The following is a 19142-nucleotide window of genomic DNA, read 5'->3' as shown; positions in this document are numbered from 1 at the left end:
TTCAGCCATAACTACCCTCAGGCGTCGTGGGTGCAAGTCCCTTAGCCTTCCCCTGTGGGGGGCAGAAATTATCTGCTGTACAGTACTTGTATAAGCACCGGATGGGCTCTTTACTGGATTTTGCTGCAATTAGTGGACTTGTAAGCTGGTGGTGCCGTCGTCTGGAATTCTCAAAGCTGCAAATCGTTTGGTCCTCTCTGGAGGCAAGGTTACTTATCAACTCCAAGCGATTATTCGGCTTCTCAGTCCTCAGTCCTGGCCCCTCTTAAGAAAAAAAGGTTTATCCGTTTCCAGTAAGATAATATTACAGTGGTGGCCTACTTAAATCAGTCCACTGGCCTGCAGACCCGCAGTCCTCTGGCTATGCAGGAAGTGTCCCAGATTATATCTTGGGCAGAGATGAATCAATGCTCCGTATCAGCAGTTCACATTCCATGATTGAACAACTGGGAAGCGGATTACCTCAGCCATCAATCGGTGCATCCAGGAGAATGGTCTCTCAATCAGTATATCTTTGATCAAATGGGGTCTACTGGACATAGATCTGATGGTCTCACATGTAAATCACAAACTTCCAATGTATTGTGCACGAACAAGAGATCCAAAGGCTCAAATGAGGCGCCTGGGTTTGTCAATGGAATTTTCATCTAGCATACCTGTTTCCTCAGTTTGTTCTACTTCCAAGAGTAATTGCTCGAATCAAACAGCAGTCAGCTTCAGTAATCTTGATTGCTCCAGCCTTGCCCCACAAAACATGGTATGCAGATTCTAGTGCAGGTGTCCTTATCTCTATGGCTTTTTCCTCTAAGACCAAATCTATTGTCTCAAGGGCCTCTTTTCCATCAGGATCTCAAATCACTAAGTTCAATGGCATGGAGGTTGAACGCCTAGTTTTAAAACGTAGAGAACATAGAGGTTTTTGATTCAAGCCAGAAAACCCATTACCCAGACAGCATACTTTGAATGGTGCTCTTCCAGAGATTTTTCTTGGTATTCCTTTAGGATTCGTAGAATTCTAATGTTTTTGCAAAGATGGCCTTGACAAGGGTTTTTCTGCTAGTTCCCTATAGGGTCAAATTTCTGCTTTATCTGTTTCATAGAAAGTTAGCTAAGCTTCCTGACGTACAGACTTTTGTTCAGACGCTAGTAAGAATTAGGCCAGTTGTGAGACCTATTTCTCCACCCTGGAATTTTAATTTAGTTCTTTCAGTTCTGCAAGGCCCTCAATTTGAACCGATGCATTCCATTGATATCAGCTAGGAGAATTGCTATCAGCTTTGTGTGATTCTCCATTTTTAATTTTTCACAAAAATAAAGCTGTACTTTGTGCTAAATATAATAATATTTTCTTCCTAAGGTAGTTTCTTCAGAAAAGATCAATCTGGCGATTGTTGTTTTTTGTGTCCAGATCCTGCTAATGCTAAGGAACGTCTTTTACATAATATTGATGTAGTCAGAGCATTCAAGTTTTATTTTCAGGCTACTTAGGAGTTCAGACAATTTTCCAGCTTCATTAGTCAGGGTAGAAGGCTACTACTGAAGCTTTGGCCTCTTGGATCAAATAGGTAATTCACAAGGCTTACTTGGTGGCGGGAATGTTACCTCCTAAGCGTATCATAGCTAATTCTACAAGATCAGTTGCAACTACCTGGGCTTTCAAAAATGATGTATCATTGGAGTAGATTTGCAATGCTGCAACATGGCCTTCTCTGTATATGTTTTCAAAAGTTTACCGCTTTGACATTTTTGCTTTTTTCACAAGCAGCTTTTGGCTATCTGCTTGGGTATTAATCCCACATGTTATGGAGCCTTGTGGGCTATCATCATTATACGAAAGAAAACAAAATTTATGCTTACCTGATAAATTATTCTTTTTATTTTTTTGGGCAACAGTTCTAATTTGCACCTATATAGACCCTGTTTTTGTCTTTCCTATATAATTGTTTATTATTCTCTGCTTGGCTATGCATTCAATTGAGAAGTGATGGAAGGTTGGAGGGAATTTAAGCTCTTGTGTGGGTTCTTGACCTCCTCCTAGTGGCGGAAATTATATTCCACATGTTATAGAGCCCCATGGACTATCATCATTCCAAAAAAATCTATCAGGTAAATCATTCATTTTGTTTTGTCCCTTTTAATTCTGGGCAACTCCCTCAGCTTGGGGCTGTTACAGATATAAGAATGTTTGTGATAATTGTTGGCAGTGACAAGATATTTGATGACTTTTGCATGCAATAATTGAAAATATCTTCGGAATCAAAAGAGAAACAAGTTTGAGGCATCTCTGTGTCGTAATTTTAGTTCTTGTGTACAGACAGTAAAAATAGTATTTCATTGTTAAATCCTGTAATTAAGAAACTCTTTGATCAACATTGCAGCATTTTAACTGCAAGCGAAAAACCTTAATGGATACTAAACATAAATTTTTCTTTAATGATTCAGATAGAGAATGTAAATTTAAGCAACTTTTATAGTTCACTCCTATTAATTTTTCTTTGTTCTCTTCCTATCTTTATTTATAAGATCAGAAATGTAAGGTTAGGAGCCAGCCCATTTTTGGTTCAGCACCTGGGTAAAGCTTGCTGATTGGTGGCTACATTTAGCCACCAATCAGCAAGCGCTACCCAGGTGCTGAACCAAAAATGGCCTGTCTCTTAAGCTTACATTCCTGCTTTTTCAAATACAGATAACAAGAGAACGAAGAAAAAATGATAATATTAGTAAATTAGAAAGTTGCTTAAAATGCAATGCTCTATCTGAATCATTAAAGAAAAAATTGGGGTTTAGTATTTAACACCTTAACAAGCAGCGCTATACCCTGTACGATCCTGCTGTCCTGGGCCTCTCTCTGCCGCAATCTCGCTAAAAGTAGCGAGATTGCACTATTTCTGCATGCCCCACGAGTGGGGCAGTGCAGAAATAGACGGGCAGAGGTACCGATGCAGAGAGAGACGCTCTGTGGCCCTATCTACATCGGGCAGCTGTGGTGCCGATTGTTGGTGGTGTGGGAGGGTTAGGAAAGAGGCGGGTGGGAGGCCCATCGCGGCAGGTGGGGGGGCGGGAGGGCCAGGAATGGGTGGGACTGCTATGCTACAGGAAGCAAACAAACTCTGAGAGCGGTAGGGAGAGGGAAGGATGGAGGGAGAGGTAGGTCATATTGTGGAGGGGTTGGAAATCAATCTGGGAGGGGAATGGGTGGGGTGGTAAATAAGGTAGAGGGCAGCTACACTACAGAAAATGTTTTATGTGTTTTTTTTATTTTTTATTAAATAAACTTTAGAAATCATGGAAAACTGGGTACTGGCAGACAGCTGCCAGTACCTAAGATGGTGCAAATGAGTTAGAGGGGGAGGGTTAGACAGAATTTTGGGAGGGATTAGGGAGGTGGGAAGGTAAGAGGGGGTAATTCTACACTGAATAAAATAATAATAATAATTAAAAAAAAAAGACTAATACTGCATACTGGCAAACTGTCTGCCAGTACTTAAGATGGGGTTGACCAGTGGGGCGGGAAGAGAGCTGTTTGAGAGGGATCAAGGGGTGGGAAGTGTCAGTTGGGAGGCTAATCTCGACACTAAAGCTAAAATTAACCTTACAAGCTACCCAATTAACCCCTTCACTGCTGGCAATAATAAGTGTGGTGCGCAGCTGCAATTAGCGGCCTTTTAATTAATAAAAAGCAATGGCAAAGCCATATATATCTGCTATTTCTAAACAAAGGGGATCCCAGAGAATCTTTTACAACCATTTGTGCCATAATTGCACAAGCTGTTTGTAAATAATTTCAGTGAGAAACCTAAAGTTTGTGAAAAAGTTAACATTTTTTTTTTATTTAATTACATTTAACGGTGAAATGGTGGCATGAAATATACCAAAATGGGCCTAGATCAATACTTTGAGTTGTCTACTAAATAATATATATATATATATATATATATATATACTGTGTGTGTGTGTATATATATATATATATATATATATATATATATATATATATATATATATATATATATATATATATATATATATATATATATATATATATATTATATCACAAATTAGGGCTTCATTACCTGCTGATTTACATTATGTTCTTGTCTAATTAGTCTTTTGGCTTCTGTTGGTCACATACCTTTTAATAACTGTATAGATGTATGAATTGTAGTAACAGAACATACTAAGCACACACCTACAAAAAACACAAACTCAAATGTTAAATAAAATACAAAGACTCCTAACTGACAGAGGCATTTATCAAGCTTCTCCATAACCCTGTCCGTCTGCTCTGATGAGGCGGACAGGAATCACCACAATTCAACCCGATCGACTACGATCAGGTTGATTGACACCTCGAGTCTGCAGAGGGCGGCGTTGCACCAGCAGCTCTTGTGAGCTGTTGGTGCAATGCTGAATACGGAGAGCGTATTGCTCTCCGCATTCAGCGATGTCTGTCTGACCTGATCCGCACAGTCGGATCAGGTCCGACAGACATTTGATCATTCAGCCTCACAGTCTCAAACAAATAACAGAAAAAACTCAATGTTAGCGCTAACAGTTTAAATGCTATAAAAATAATTAATACACGGTTCATTACAATTTATTAAAATTCTACAAACAAATCCCTATATGGGATCCAGAATCCAACATTTTAAAAATGCATGTGCAATAGATAATCACACATACAGACAGTGACCATAATTGTAAATACAATAATAAAAATAAAATGCCAATGTGATTGTAACTATTTTTATAGCACGTAAGCTGCTAACACTACAATTTAGAATTTTTCTATATGAAGTGTAGAGACATCCTATATTATAAAAGGCCAAGTGTTTGTCTGAAGCCGTCATGCGCAGTAGAGACAAACACTTGGCCTTGAGATAGGGAGCGCGAGGTACACAGCATACAAGCAGCTGTGAGATAGGGAGCGCGAGGTACACAAACAGCTGTGAGGTCTGCTGCGTGAGAAGCGGCCACGCGCTCCCCAGACCTCACAGCTGTTTGTGGCCGACAGGAGCGTTGCGATGGGGGCGTGGCCGGGCGTCGCAAGGGGCGTGACCGGGCGGGTGTCGCAGCGATTGGGCGTGGCCGGGCGGGGTCCCGCGATGTGAAGACAGAGCCAGAGAGGGAGCAGGAGAGGGGGGGGGGAGAGACAATGGGGGGGGGGGGAGAGGAGAGACAAAGGGGGGGAGAGGAGAGACAAAGGGGGGGGAGGAGAGGAGAGACAAAGGGGGGGGAGGAGAAGAGAGACAAAGGGGGGGAGGAGAGGAGAGACAAAGGGGGGGGGAGGAGAGACAAAAGGGGGGGGGAAGAGGAGAGACAAAAGGGGGGGGGAGAGTAGAGACAAAGGGGGGGGAGAGACAAAGGGGGGGGGGAGAGACAAAGGGAGGGGGAGAGACAAAGGGGGGGGAGAGACAAAGGGGGGGAGAGAGACAAAAGGGGGGGGGGAGAGACAAAGGGGGGGGAGAGAAACAAAGGGGGGGAGCCAAAGAGAAGGGGGGGGGGAGAGCCAAAGAGGAGAGCGAGCCAAAGAGGAGAGCAAAAGAGGGGAGAGAGCCAAAGAGGGGGGAGAGAACAAAAGAGGGGGGAGAGAGCCAAAGAGGGGAGAGAGAGAGAGCAAAAGAGGGGGGGAGAGCCAAAGAGGGGGGGAGCCAAAGAGGAGAGAGAGCCAAAGAGGAGAGAGAGCAAAAGAGGAGAGAGAGCAAAAGAGGGGAGAGAGCCAAAGAGGGGGGAGAGAGAGCCAAAGGGGGGGGGGGGAGCCAAAGGGGGGGGGGAGAGAGCCAAAGAGGGGGGAGAGAGAGAGCCAAAGAGGAGAGAGAGCAAAAGAGGGGAGAGAGCCAAAGAGGAGAGAGAGCAAAAGAGGAGAGAGAGCCAAAGAGGGGGGAGAGAGAGCCAAAGAGGGGGGAGAGAGAGCCAAAGGGGGGGGGGGGAGAGCCAAAGGGGGGGGGGGAGAGAGCCAAAGGGGGGGGGGAGAGAGCCAAAGAGGGGGGGAGAGAGAGAGCCAAAGAGGAGAGAGAGCAAAAGAGGGGAGAGAGCAAAAGAGGGGAGAGAGAGAGCAAAGGAGAGGGGAGAGAGAGAGCAAAGGAGAGGGGAGAGAGAGAGCAAAAGAGAGGGGGGAGAGAAAGCGAAAGAGAGGGGGGAGAGAAAGCAAAAGAGAGGGGGGAGAGAAAGCAAAAGAGAGGGGGGAAGAGAGAGCAAAAGAGAGGGGGGAGAGAGCAAGGGGTGGGACCGCTGTACTGCAAAAAATGGCCCGTGTACACGGGCTTTAGTACTAGTTCTATATATTTGTATAAGTGTCTTCTGCTTTTCTTGCTCACTGGTGTTTGGTGTCTTCTGTGCTCTGTTTGACAAAATTTATATCAGTATTCACTTGTTTCTGTCATAACTGCACTATGAGCAGGGCTGGCCCAAGACATAGTGCTGCCTGTGTCAAACAATAAAATAATGCCCCTCTCTGCCCTTTATGGTATAAACCCAACCATAGTCATCATATAAAACCCACTGTATTAAAGGGACACTAACCCATTTTTTTTTTCTTTCATGATTCAGATAGAACATGCAATTTTAAGCAACTTTTTCATTTAATCCTATTATCAATTTTTCTTTGTTCTCTTGATGTCTTTATTTGAAAAAGAAGGCATCTAAGCTAAGAAGCCAGACAATTTTTGGTTCAAGACCCTGGGCAGCACTTGTCAGCAAGGACAACCCAGGTTGTGAACCAAAAATGGGCTGGCTTCTAAACTTACACAAGAGAATGAAGAAAAATTGATAATAGGAGTAAATTAGAAAGTTGCTTACAATTGCACAATCTGAATCATGAAAGAAAAAAATCAGTTTCAATGTCCCTTTAACAATAATTATACTTTAATTGCATATCTATCTTATCTATTTATCTATCTAATCTATATATCTATTTATTTTTAATCTATCTGTCAAATATCTATTTATCATCTGTCTATCCACCTAATATATATACAGTATGTCTATCTAATATCTATTTATCATTTATCTAATCTATATATCTATATATTTATCATCTATCTAATCCATTTAATATCTATCTATTTTATTATCTATCTAATCTATCAATATCTATCTATCTAATATCTGTCTATCTACCTAATATATATCTGTCTTCTATATCTAATATCTATCTATCTAATATCTATTTATTTATTTATTTATTATCTATTTATCATCTATCGCTAATATCTATCTGTTTGTCTTTATCATCTATCTATCCATCTGTTTATCTAATCTATCTATCTTGTAACTAGTGCTAGTTTAAGGCATTGTAAAAAATGATGCCCCACTTCAGTGTTTCCACTACAGTCAGTCTACATTTGATCATAGCACTCAGAGATGTGTGCTCGCATTTGATACTGCATGTGCTAAATTAAATGGTCAATTTTATGCTTCATAAGACATATAGAGCGATATTTATCAAGCCGTCAACCGCAAATACGATGGAATTCCGCAGCGTAATTGTGGCGTGCCTGATTCGACCTATTTATCAAAGCCTACAGACTGGCAAAAGTTTAAATTTGTGACGTAACATACGATCCGCCGGTCTCAATCCGACACAGATTGATGCTTACGTCATTACAGATGTTCCGAATACAAATTCGGCACTATCTGACAACTTTTGCAAGTTATCAAACTTCTAACTTCGCCAATATTCCGGCCCAGCGTACCTGGTTTTCAATCCGCCACCCTGGAAGCTGCGGATGCCATAGGAATCAATGGGAGTCTGAAAGCAGCGAAAGCTCATGTTCGATGCTGCCAGATGTCCCATTGATTTCTATGGTAGAAAACAAATTACGTTTACACTTAACACCCTAACATAAGCCCCGAGTCTAAACACCTCTAATCTGCTGCCCCCGACATAGTCGTCACCTACATAATGTTATTAACCCCTATCCTGCCGCTCCCGGAGCCCACCGCAACTAAATAAAAGTATTAACCCCTATCCCGCCACTCCTGGACCCCTCCGCAACTAAATAAATGTATTAACCCCTATCCCGCCGCAACTCTAATAAAGTTATTAACCCCTATCCCGCCGCTCCTGGACCCCTCCGCAACTAAATAAATATATTAACCCCTAATCCACTGGCCTCCCACATACCTACCACTTACTAAACCTATTAACCCCTAAAACCAGCCCCCCACATTGCCATAAACTAAATTAAGCTATTAACCCCTAATCCTAACAACCCGCTAACTTTACATTAAATATTAACTCATCCCTATCTTATAATAAATTTTAAACTTATCTTTAGAGTTAAAATAAACTATATTAAACTATTAATTAACCTACACTAACTATTATACTAAAATGACATTAAACTATATTAAACTAATAATTAACCTACCCTAACTATTATACTACAATTACATTAAACTAACAATTAAATTAACTATATTACATATTTAAAAACATAACCCTACTCAAGTTATTTAAATCTACAATAAAGAATTACTAAGTTACAAAAAAATAACAACTAAGTTACACAAAATAAAAAACACTAAGTTACACAAAATAAATGATCAAATATTTAAACTAATTACACCTAATCTAATAGCCATATCAAAATAAAAAAGCCCCCCCAACATAAAAAGAACCCTAGCCTACAATAAACTATCAATTTTGCGGGGCATTGCCTCAAAGAAATCAGCTCTTTTACCTGTAAAATAAAATGCAAACACCCCCCCCAACAGTAAAACCCACCACCCACACAACCAACCCCCCAAATAAAAACCTATCTAAAAAAACTAAGCTCCCCATTGCCCTGAAAAGGGCATTTGTATGGGCATTGCCCTTAAAAGGGCATTGAGCTCTTTTTCAGCCAAAAGTCCCTAACCTAAAATTAAAACCCACCCAATAAACCCTTAAGAAAACCTAACACTAACCCCCGAAGATCCACTTACAGTTTTCGAAGACAGGACATCCATCCTCATCCAAGCAGCAGAAGTCCTCAGGGAAGCCAGCAGAAGTCTTCATCCAAGCGGGCCGTAGTCTTCCTCCAAGCGGACAGAAGTCTTCATCCAGACAACATCTTCTATCTTCATCCATCCAGCGCGGAGCAGTTCCATCTTCAAGACATCCGGTGCTAATCTAATAGCCATATCAAAATAAAAAAGCCCCCCCAACATAAAAAGAACCCTAGCCTACAATAAACTATCAATTTTGCGGGGCATTGCCTCAAAGAAATCAGCTCTTTTACCTGTAAAATAAAATGCAAACACCCCCCCCAACAGTAAAACCCACCACCCACACAACCAACCCCCCAAATAAAAACCTATCTAAAAAAACTAAGCTCCCCATTGCCCTGAAAAGGGCATTTGTATGGGCATTGCCCTTAAAAGGGCATTGAGCTCTTTTTCAGCCAAAAGTCCCTAACCTAAAATTAAAACCCACCCAATAAACCCTTAAGAAAACCTAACACTAACCCCCGAAGATCCACTTACAGTTTTCGAAGACAGGACATCCATCCTCATCCAAGCAGCAGAAGTCCTCAGGGAAGCCAGCAGAAGTCTTCATCCAAGCGGGCCGTAGTCTTCCTCCAAGCGGACAGAAGTCTTCATCCAGACAACATCTTCTATCTTCATCCATCCAGCGCGGAGCAGTTCCATCTTCAAGACATCCGGTGCGGAGCATCCTCTTCTTCCAACGTCTCTTGCAAAATGAAGTTTCCCTTTAAATGACGTCATCCGATTGGCTGATAGAATTCTATCAGCCAATCGGAATTAAGGTGGATTGAACTTTCATCCTATTGGCTGATCCAATCAGCCAATAGGATTGAGCTCGCATTCTATTGGCTGATTGGAATAGCCAATAGAATACAAGCTCAATCCTATTGGCTGATTGGATCAGCCAATAGGATGAAAGCTCAATCCTATTGGCTGATTGCAACAGCTAATAGGATTTTTTTCCCTTTAATTCTGATTGGCTAATAGAATTCTATCAGCCAATCGGAATGTAAGTGACGCCATCTTGGCTTACGTCATTTAAAGGCAAACTTCATTCTGCAAGAGACGTCGGAAGAAGAGGATGCTCTTCTAAACCTACACAACACTGAGATATTTGTCAATTGTTTTATTTGATAAAATATTTTTTATTTATTTAAAGAAAATATTACCCTAGCAAACTCCTACAAAGTGGTTAAACACATAGGTAATCTAACATACTTTGACTCCCAAGCAGGAAGCAACAGGTTGTTAGTGGCTATATGTAAAACTGAGACTCTTGATTGGGTCACTGGCTGTTTTCTGCTTGTAAGATGCTATGCTTTTGGCTTCAGAGGGACTTTACTTATGTGTTTAACCCTGTTGCACATTGGTGTATCCAGAACTCTAACCTAATTAAGCAATATGATAACAAAAGTGTAAAGAGTCATTACCCATTTATATCCCTGGACTACAAAACCATACTGGTTTGATTAACAAAATCAAAGGTTTTTTTTTTTTTTAAATCATATTAGAAGATTTATTTAGAATTAGCACCCAGATGATTCACTCATGTATGCTAGGCAGGTACAAAAGTGACTTTAATGTTCCTGTATATAATATATAATTGCTAGTATTTTGCTGAGCTGCAAGTAACTGTGGATTTCTGGGTCACAATGGAGTCCCAGCACTAAGCTCTGTGCAACAGAGATTTAAATGCATGTGTAACAATATAGTTTCTCAGCCTAAGCTTTTTTTATAATCCACAAGAGGAGGATAGTCCCAGGCCTGTTCACATTTTCACTCTTTTGAGCAGCCTTGCGGCATAACCTGTAGCCCTGCTATTTAAACCATCATTTTAACTAGTTTAACTTGCTAATCATTAAACCTGCTAACTTGACATAAACCTGCCAGATACTGTGTTAACCCTATGTAGACTTAGTCTTTCATGCACAGTATATACAAAGATTGAAAATGGAGACACTCCATGAGTCAGACGGGGGCTGTTCTGACCTTTCAGAATGTTTAGAATACAGATAATATAATTAGCTATATGCTCCATGCAAGTCTCCATGATAATCTACAAGTGAAACAAAATTATTCTGCAATTGATGTTTAATTGGGTTTTTAGGGTTTCTAATGCACAATTACTATGAGATGTGGATACTCATGTGTGATATTCCAGTTTTGGTCAAGATTGTGGTTAACTACAGTATGTACTGGCACTTGCTGTATTTTTTCCTAAACCAAAAAAGAGACTTAATCACTTTGAGTTTGTAATATAAAATGCATAATTATTTGCAATACACTTTCATTATTTATTTTGACCCTTTCCCTGTAATTTGTCTGAAACTTTGTGGATTATTCAGTCCTGGAAACTACAAGAGCCCGTGGCAGGTTTCACAAGCCCAACCTTACCAAATATTGTCTCTAGTTTGCAGCTGATCTCTTCTGATGGGGCCAAATTATGGAGATTTTTTTTAACACAAATAACAGTGGCAAGCCTTGTCTTCTCTAGGTGTAAGTCCAGATTGGATCCTTTCAAGTTGTGGGTGGAGTTTGACCATTGAAAAACAGTTGCAGCAAACAATGTGTTAATCTGTTCTAATAAAGTTTAGTCTGTTATGATACGTTAAAGAAACATGAAACCCCCCAAAATTATTTCAAACAACAATTTACTTCTATTGTTTAATTAGATTTCTTCTTTTGCTTCCCCCTGCACACACAAGCAAGGGCCGTCAATCTCCTCGGTCAGAAAAGTCTGGGAGTATTGACATATGCCACATAACAGGTGGCAAAGTGGTTTAAGAAGCAGCAGTTTGATAACTGATGCTTCTTAAATCTCGGGTACAGGTTTGCTTATTTGAACCTGCAGCCGACGACGCTCTGACCCCTTGATAAATGGGACTCATAGGAGTAAGGGAAGCTGCTTCTCTATGAATGTGAGTTATCCCCCCTTATATTTGTTCCAGAGGATATGAACAGCCTTCCTGTACAAATAGCCAAGTTTTCCTGTACAGCAACACTGTGGCAGCCATCTTGGAAACCCTGGCAACATTGTAAAGGCAAATCCATACACTTTCCTTAAACTGTGAGCCAGGTTTGCAGGAGAGCACACAGGGGGGCAAGACATGATTCCCCCCCTAGAGTTGTGGTCCTTGTCTCAATTGAAACCTCTGAGACCCTTGTAGTTATGCCCCTGAACTGAAGTCTAAAACCTAGTCTACTTGAATTAAATAGCTTGGAGCCACTTGGTAAACCGTGCCTATAATATTTGTTTTCTCTCTTATTTGTAGAATCCAATCGTGAGGCCATAGGAATTGCTGGAGGAATTCTACCTCTGCTAACCCTGGCTAAGTCGTATGATCCCAGAGTGCAACAAAATGCAGTTGGAGCTATCCTGAACCTCACAAGATCAGGTTATTTCACTACTTTTACTGAATGGCATAGAAAACATTGTTGGTCCCTTTCTGCAAATAAAAAATGACCACATATTAAAATACAGTGTTGTTGAAATGTGATGTTATATGTATAATAGATTGTTTGCTCAGGGCAAACCCTGCAGTGATTGTTAAAATCTAGAAAGAGTGGTTTGTCTTCTTTGTTACAACATGACTAGCTTTCCTAACACTCCTTATCTTGAAAAACTGCACTATTTTTATGTTCTAGTATTGCTGGCCTAAAGGTTAAAAAATTATTTAGCCATTTCCAGAAAAAAAAGGATTGAAGCTAAACCTCATAAGATGATATTTTATTAAAAAGGGGCTTTCATTGTTGTTTGTCATAGATTGAGTAGTTTTTAATCTTCGTATATACTTAACTTCAGAATTCTAATTAAATGCCTAAAGGGCTATTCAGTGTAAAAATACAATGGACTATATAAACATGATCATTTTGTTTCTACAATGGACTATATAATTAGATTATTTAATTTTGAAACTGCTACATTTCTTACTATGCCTTTTAAAGGGACATGAGTATACAATTTTTAAACAACTTTCCAATTTATTTCTGTTATCAAATGTGCTTCCTTCTTTTGGTGTCCTTTGTTGAAAGAGCAGCAATGCACTTCTTGGATCTAGCTGAACACATTATATGAGCCAATAACAGGCATATATGAACAGCCACCAATCAGCAGCTAGCTCCCAGTAGTGCATTGCTGCTCCTGAACCTAACTAGGTATGCTTTTCAACAAAGGATACCAAGAGAAGGAGTCAAATTAGATAATAGAAGTAAATTGATAATTTGTTCAAAATAGTATGCTCTATCTAAATCATGACAAAAATGTTTGGATTTCATGTCCCTTTAACTTTTGTAAAGTTGTGCCATCCATCCATTAATTAGATAATATATGTACAGTATGTCAGCACCTGATTGACTGACTAGGTGTATGACTTTTTTTTTTTAACCCTCTCTGCAGGTTAAATACATATTAACCCCTTGCACCAAATTGACGCAGGTGCTATGTCACATAGTAGTTTGCCCAGCATACTATGTTTATGTAGTACCTGCGGGGCACATGCAGAGATTGCAGTCATATATATAGTAAGGGAACGCTGATCGTGCAGTGTCATTGTTTGTATCTGTTGTGGTGGGGGTGTGGGAGCGAAGGAGAGAGGGAGGTGGGTGACCCATTGCCTGATGGGGGAAGGAGGAGGAAGGGGAGGGTTTCCTACACTACAGAAAAATGTTAGGAGAGAGGCAGAGATGGGTCCCTACACTGTAGCAAAGGGGTTATTGAGAAGGAAAGGGGGCCCTTCACACGATCGCTTGAAGGAAGGAAGTGGGGAGGGTGAGGGGGGACCCCTACACTGCAAGAAAAAAAATGTTTTTATTATTAAATAAACAAAATCAAATAAATTAACTAATGTAAACTGGGTACTGGCATCACCTAAGATGGCAGTGACCATTGGTAGGAGGGAGGGTTAGAGAGCTGTTTGGGAGGGATCAGGTAGGTGGGAGGATACGGTGCAGAAATTAAAATAAATAATACATTAAAATAAATAAATAAAACAGATTGATTTAAAAAAGCCCTAAAACTTAATACTTGCAGACAGTCTGTCAGTACCTAAGATGGTGGGAATCAGTTGGGGGAAGGAATAAGAGAGCTTGATGGAAGGTGTCAGGTGGGAGATAATACCTACAATACAATAATATTGCCCTTGCCAGCCAATTTATTAACACCTTCACCGCCAGGAATTTCATAGGTGTGGTGTGCAACTGCAATTAGCGGCCTTCTATATTGCCAATAAAGCAATGGCAAAGTTATTTTTGAATAAAGAGGATCCCAGCAAAGCTTTTACAACCTTTCGTGTTATGACTGCGCAACCGTTATGTATATAATTTCAGTGAGAACACCAATTATTGTGACATATTTTTTTTATATGATCGCACTTGGCTGCAAAATGGTGGCATGAAAAACAACAACTTTTTTTCTGTTTAAATGGAGATATAGCAAAAATGCTAAAAATTCTCCATTATTTTGAGCAAGTTTTTTCTCTGAAATTCACAGTAACGAAAGGGTTAAGAAATTAGAATTTGTTTTTCAAAGTTATAACAAAATAGAAAATTTTCTTCTTAAAACGGGGAGAGTCCACAGCTGCATTCATTACTTTTGGGAAATACAGAACCTGGCCACCAGGAGGAGGCATAAACACCCCAGCCAAAGGCTTAAATACCTCCCCACTTCCCTCATCCCCCAGTCATTCTTTGCCTTTCGTCACAGGAGGTTGGCAGAGAAGTGTCAGAAGGTTACGGAGTAGTCTCTTAAGAAGGGTAGTACTCTTCGAGATGGGACTGAAGTTTTAAGTAGTCCTGTCAGCCTTTCTTTCATGTAATTAGCAAGAGTCCATGAGCTAGTGACGTATGGGATATACATTCCTACCAGGAGGGGCAAAGTTTCCCAAACCTCAAAATGCCTACAAATACACCCCTCACCACACCCACAAATCAGTTTTACAAACTTTGCCTCCTATGGAGGTGGTGAAGTAAGTTTGTGCTAGATTCTACGTTGATATGCGCTCCGCAGCAGGTTGGAGCCCGGTTTTCCTCTCAGCGTGCAGTGAATGTCAGAGGGATGTGAGGAGAGTATTGCCTATTTTGAATGCAGTGATCTCCTTCTACGGGGTCTATTTCATAGGTTCTCTGTTATCGGTCGTAGAGATTCATCTCTTACCTCCCTTTTCAGATCGACGATATACTCTATATATATACCATTACCTCTGCTGATTTTCGTTTCAGTACTGGTTTGGCTTTCTACAAACATGTAGATGAGTGTCCTGGGGTAAGTAAGTCTTATTTTCTGTGACACTCTAAGCTATGGTTGGGCACTTTTTTAATAAAGTTCTAAATATATGTATTCAAACATTTATTTGCCTTGACTCAGGATGTTCAACATTCCTTATTTTCAGACAGTCAGTTTCATATTTGGGATAATGCACTTGAATCAATTATTTTTCTTACCTTAAAAATTTGACTTTTTTCCCTGTGGGCTGTTAGGCTCGCGGGGGCTAAAAATACTTCATTTTATTGCGTCATTCTTGGCGCGGTCTTTTTTGGCGCAAAAAATCTTTTCTGTTTCCGGCGTCATACGTGTCGCCGGAAGTTGCGTCATTTTTGACGTTCTTTTGCGCCAAAAATGTCGGCGTTTCGGACGTGGCGTCATTTTTGGCGCCAAAAGCATTTAGGCGCCAAATAATGTGGGCGTCTTATTTGGCGCTAAAAAAATATGGGCGTTGCTTTTGTCTCCACATTATTTAAGTCTCATTTTTCTTTGCTTCTGGTTGCTAGAAGCTTGTTCCTTGGCATTTTTTCCCATTCCTGAAACTGTCATTTAAGGAATTTGATAAATTTTGCTTTATATGTTGTTTTTTCTCTTACATATTGCAAGATGTCTCACGTTGCATCTGAGTCAGAAGATACTTCAGGAAAATCGCTGTCTGGTGCTGGAACTACCAAAGCTAAGTGTATCTGCTGTAAACCTTTGGTAGCTGTTCCTCCAGCTGTTGTTTGTATTAATTGTCATGACAAACTTGTTAATGCAGATAATATTTCCTTTAGTAATGTACCATTACCTGTTGCAGTTCCATCAACATCTAATGTTCAGAATGTTCCTGATAACATAAGAGATTTTGTTTCTGAATCCATCAAGAAGGCTATGTCTGTTATTCCTCCTTCTAGTAAACATAAAAAATCTTTTAAAACTTCTCTTTATACAGATGAATTTTTAAATGAACATCATCATTCTGATTCTAATGACTCTTCTGGTTCAGAGGATTCTGTCTCAGAGGTTGATGCTGATAAATCTTCATATTTATTTAAAATGGAATTTATTCGTTCTTTACTTAAAGAAGTACTAATTGCTTTAGAAATTGAGGATTCTGGTCCTCTTGATACTAAATCTAAACGTTTAGATAAGGTCTTTAAATCTCCTGTGGTTATTCCAGAAGTTTTTCCTGTTCCTGGTGCTATTTCTGAAGTAATTTCCAGAGAATGGAATAATTTGGGTAATTCATTTACTCCTTCTAAACGTTTTAAGCAATTATATCCTGTGCCGTCTGACAGATTAGAATTTTGGGACAAAATCCCTAAAGTTGATGGGGCTATTTCTACCCTTGCTAAACGTACTACTATTCCTACGTCAGATGGTACTTCCTTTAAGGATCCTTTAGATAGGAAAATTGAATCCTTTCTAAGAAAAGCTTATCTGTGTTCAGGTAATCTTCTTAGACCTGCTATATCATTGGCTGATGTTGCTGCAGCTTCAACTTTTTGGTTGGAAACTTTAGCGCAACAAGTAACAGATCATGATTCTCATAATATTATTATTCTTCTTCAACATGCTAATAATTTTATCTGTGATGCCATTTTTGATATTATCAGAGTTGATGTCAGGTTTATGTCTCTAGCTATTTTAGCTAGAAGAGCATTATGGCTTAAAACTTGGAATGCTGATATGTCTTCTAAATCGACTCTACTTTCCATTTCTTTACAGGGTAACAAATTATTTGTTTCTTTGTTGGACTCTATTATCTCAACTGTTACTGGTGGGAAAGGAACTTTTTTAGCACAGGATAAAAAATCTAAGGGTAAAAACAGGGCTAATAATCGTTTTTCGTTCCTTTCGTTTCAACAAAGAACAAAAGCCTGATCCTTCATCCTCAGGAGCAGTTTCAGTTTGGAAACCATCTCCAGTCTGGAATAAATCCAAGCCTTCTAGAAAAGCAAAGCCAGCTTCTAAGTCCACATGAAGGTGCGGCCCTCATTCCAGCTCAGCTGGTAGGGGGCAGGTTACGTTTTTTCAAAGAAATTTGGATCAATTCTGTTCACAATCTTTGGATTCAGAACATTGTTTCAGAAGGGTACAGAATTGGTTTCAAGATAAGACCTCCTGCAAAGAGATTTTTTCTTTCCCGTGTCCCAGTAAATCCAGTGAAAGCTCAAGCATTTCTGAAATGTGTTTCAGATCTAGAGTTGGCTGGAGTAATTATGCCAGTTCCAGTTCTGGAACAGGGGCTGGGGTTTTATTCAAATCTCTTCATCGTACCAAAGAAGGAGAATTCCTTCAGACCAGTTCTGGATCTAAAAATATTGAATCGTTATGTAAGGATACCAACGTTCAAAATGGTAACTGTAAGGACTATCTTGCCTTTTGTTCAACAAGGGCATTATATGTCCACAATAGATTTACAGGATGCATATCTGCATATTCCGATTCATCCAGATCATTATCAGTTCCTGAGATTCTCTTTTCTGGACAAGCATTACCAGTTTGTGGCTCTGCCGTTTGGCCTAGCTACAGCTCCAAGAATTTTTTACAAAGGTTCTCGGTGCCCTTCTGTCTGTAATCAGAGAACAGGGTATTGTGGTATTTCCTTATTTGGACGATATCTTGGTACTTGCTCAGTCTTTACATTTAGCAGAATCTCATACGAATAGACTTGTGTTGTTTCTTCAAGATCATGGTTGGAGGATCAATTCACTAAAAAGTTCATTGACTCCTCAGACAAGGGTAACCTTTCTGGGTTTCCAGATAGATTCAGTGTCCATGACTCTGTCTTTGACAGACAAGAGACGTCTAAAATTGATTTCAGCTTGTCGAACCTTCAGTCACAATCATTCCCTTCGGTAGCCTTATGCATGGAAATTCTAGGTCTTATGACTGCTGCATCGGACGCGATCCCCTTTGCTCGTTTTCACATGCGACCTCTTCAGCTCTGTATGCTGAATCAATGGTGCAGGGATTACACAAAGATATCTCAATTAATATCTTTAAAACCGATTGTACGACACTCTCTAACGTGGTGGACAGATCACCATCGTTTAATTCAGGGGGCTTCTTTTGTTCTTCCGACCTGGACTGTAATTTCAACAGATGCAAGTCTTACAGGTTGGGGAGCTGTGTGGGGATCTCTGACGGCACAAGGAGTTTGGGAATCTCAGGAGGTGAGATTACCGATCAATATTTTGGAACTCCGTGCAATTTTCAGAGCTCTTCAGTCTTGGCCTCTTCTGAAGAGAGAATCGTTCATTTGTTTTCAGACAGACAATGTCACAACTGTGGCATACATCAATCATCAAGGAGGGACTCACAGTCCTCTGGCTATGAAAGAAGTATCTCGAATTCTGGTTTGGGCGGAATCCAGCTCCTGTCTAATCTCTGCGGTTCATATCCCAGGTATAGACAATTGGGAAGCGGATTATCTCAGTCGCCAAACGTTGCATCCGGGCGAATGGTCTCTTCACCCAGAGGTATTTCTTCAGATTGTTCAAATGCGGGAGCTTCCAGAAATAGATCTGATGGCGTCTCATCTAAACAAGAAACTTCCCAGGTATCTGTCCAGATCCCGGGATCCTCAGGCGGAAGCAGTGGATGCATTATCACTTCCTTGGAAGTATCATCCTGCCTATATCTTTCCGCCTCTAGTTCTTCTTCCAAGAGTAATCTCCAAGATTCTGAAGGAATGCTTGTTTGTTCTGCTGGTAGCTCCGGCATGGCCTCACAGGTTTTGGTATTCGGATCTTGTCCGGATGGCCTCTTGCCATCCGTGGACTCTTCCGCTAAGACCAGACCTTCTGTCGCAAGGTCCTTTTTTCCATCAGGATCTCAAATCCTTAAATTTAAAGGTATGGAGATTGAACGCTTGATTCTTGGTCAAAGAGGTTTCTCTGACTCTGTGATTAATACTATGTTACAG

General features: G+C 40.3%; 1 protein-coding gene across 1 annotated transcript in view; it reads left to right on the top strand.

Annotated features, from left to right (window-relative positions):
* LOC128656756 (uncharacterized) overlaps positions 1 to 19142 on the top strand; it is a 141955-nt gene that overhangs the window by 48701 nt on the left and 74112 nt on the right. The window contains exon 5 of the mRNA XM_053710891.1: positions 12243 to 12365. Within this exon, the coding sequence (XP_053566866.1) occupies positions 12243 to 12365 (123 nt within the window). The remainder of the gene's footprint in view (positions 1 to 12242; positions 12366 to 19142) is intronic.

The sequence above is a fragment of the Bombina bombina genome, chromosome 4, assembly GCF_027579735.1.
Source record: "Bombina bombina isolate aBomBom1 chromosome 4, aBomBom1.pri, whole genome shotgun sequence".
NCBI lineage: Eukaryota > Metazoa > Chordata > Amphibia > Anura > Bombinatoridae > Bombina > Bombina bombina.
Note: the sequence above shows the minus strand (reverse complement) of the source record. Positions and strands in the feature narration are given on the sequence as shown.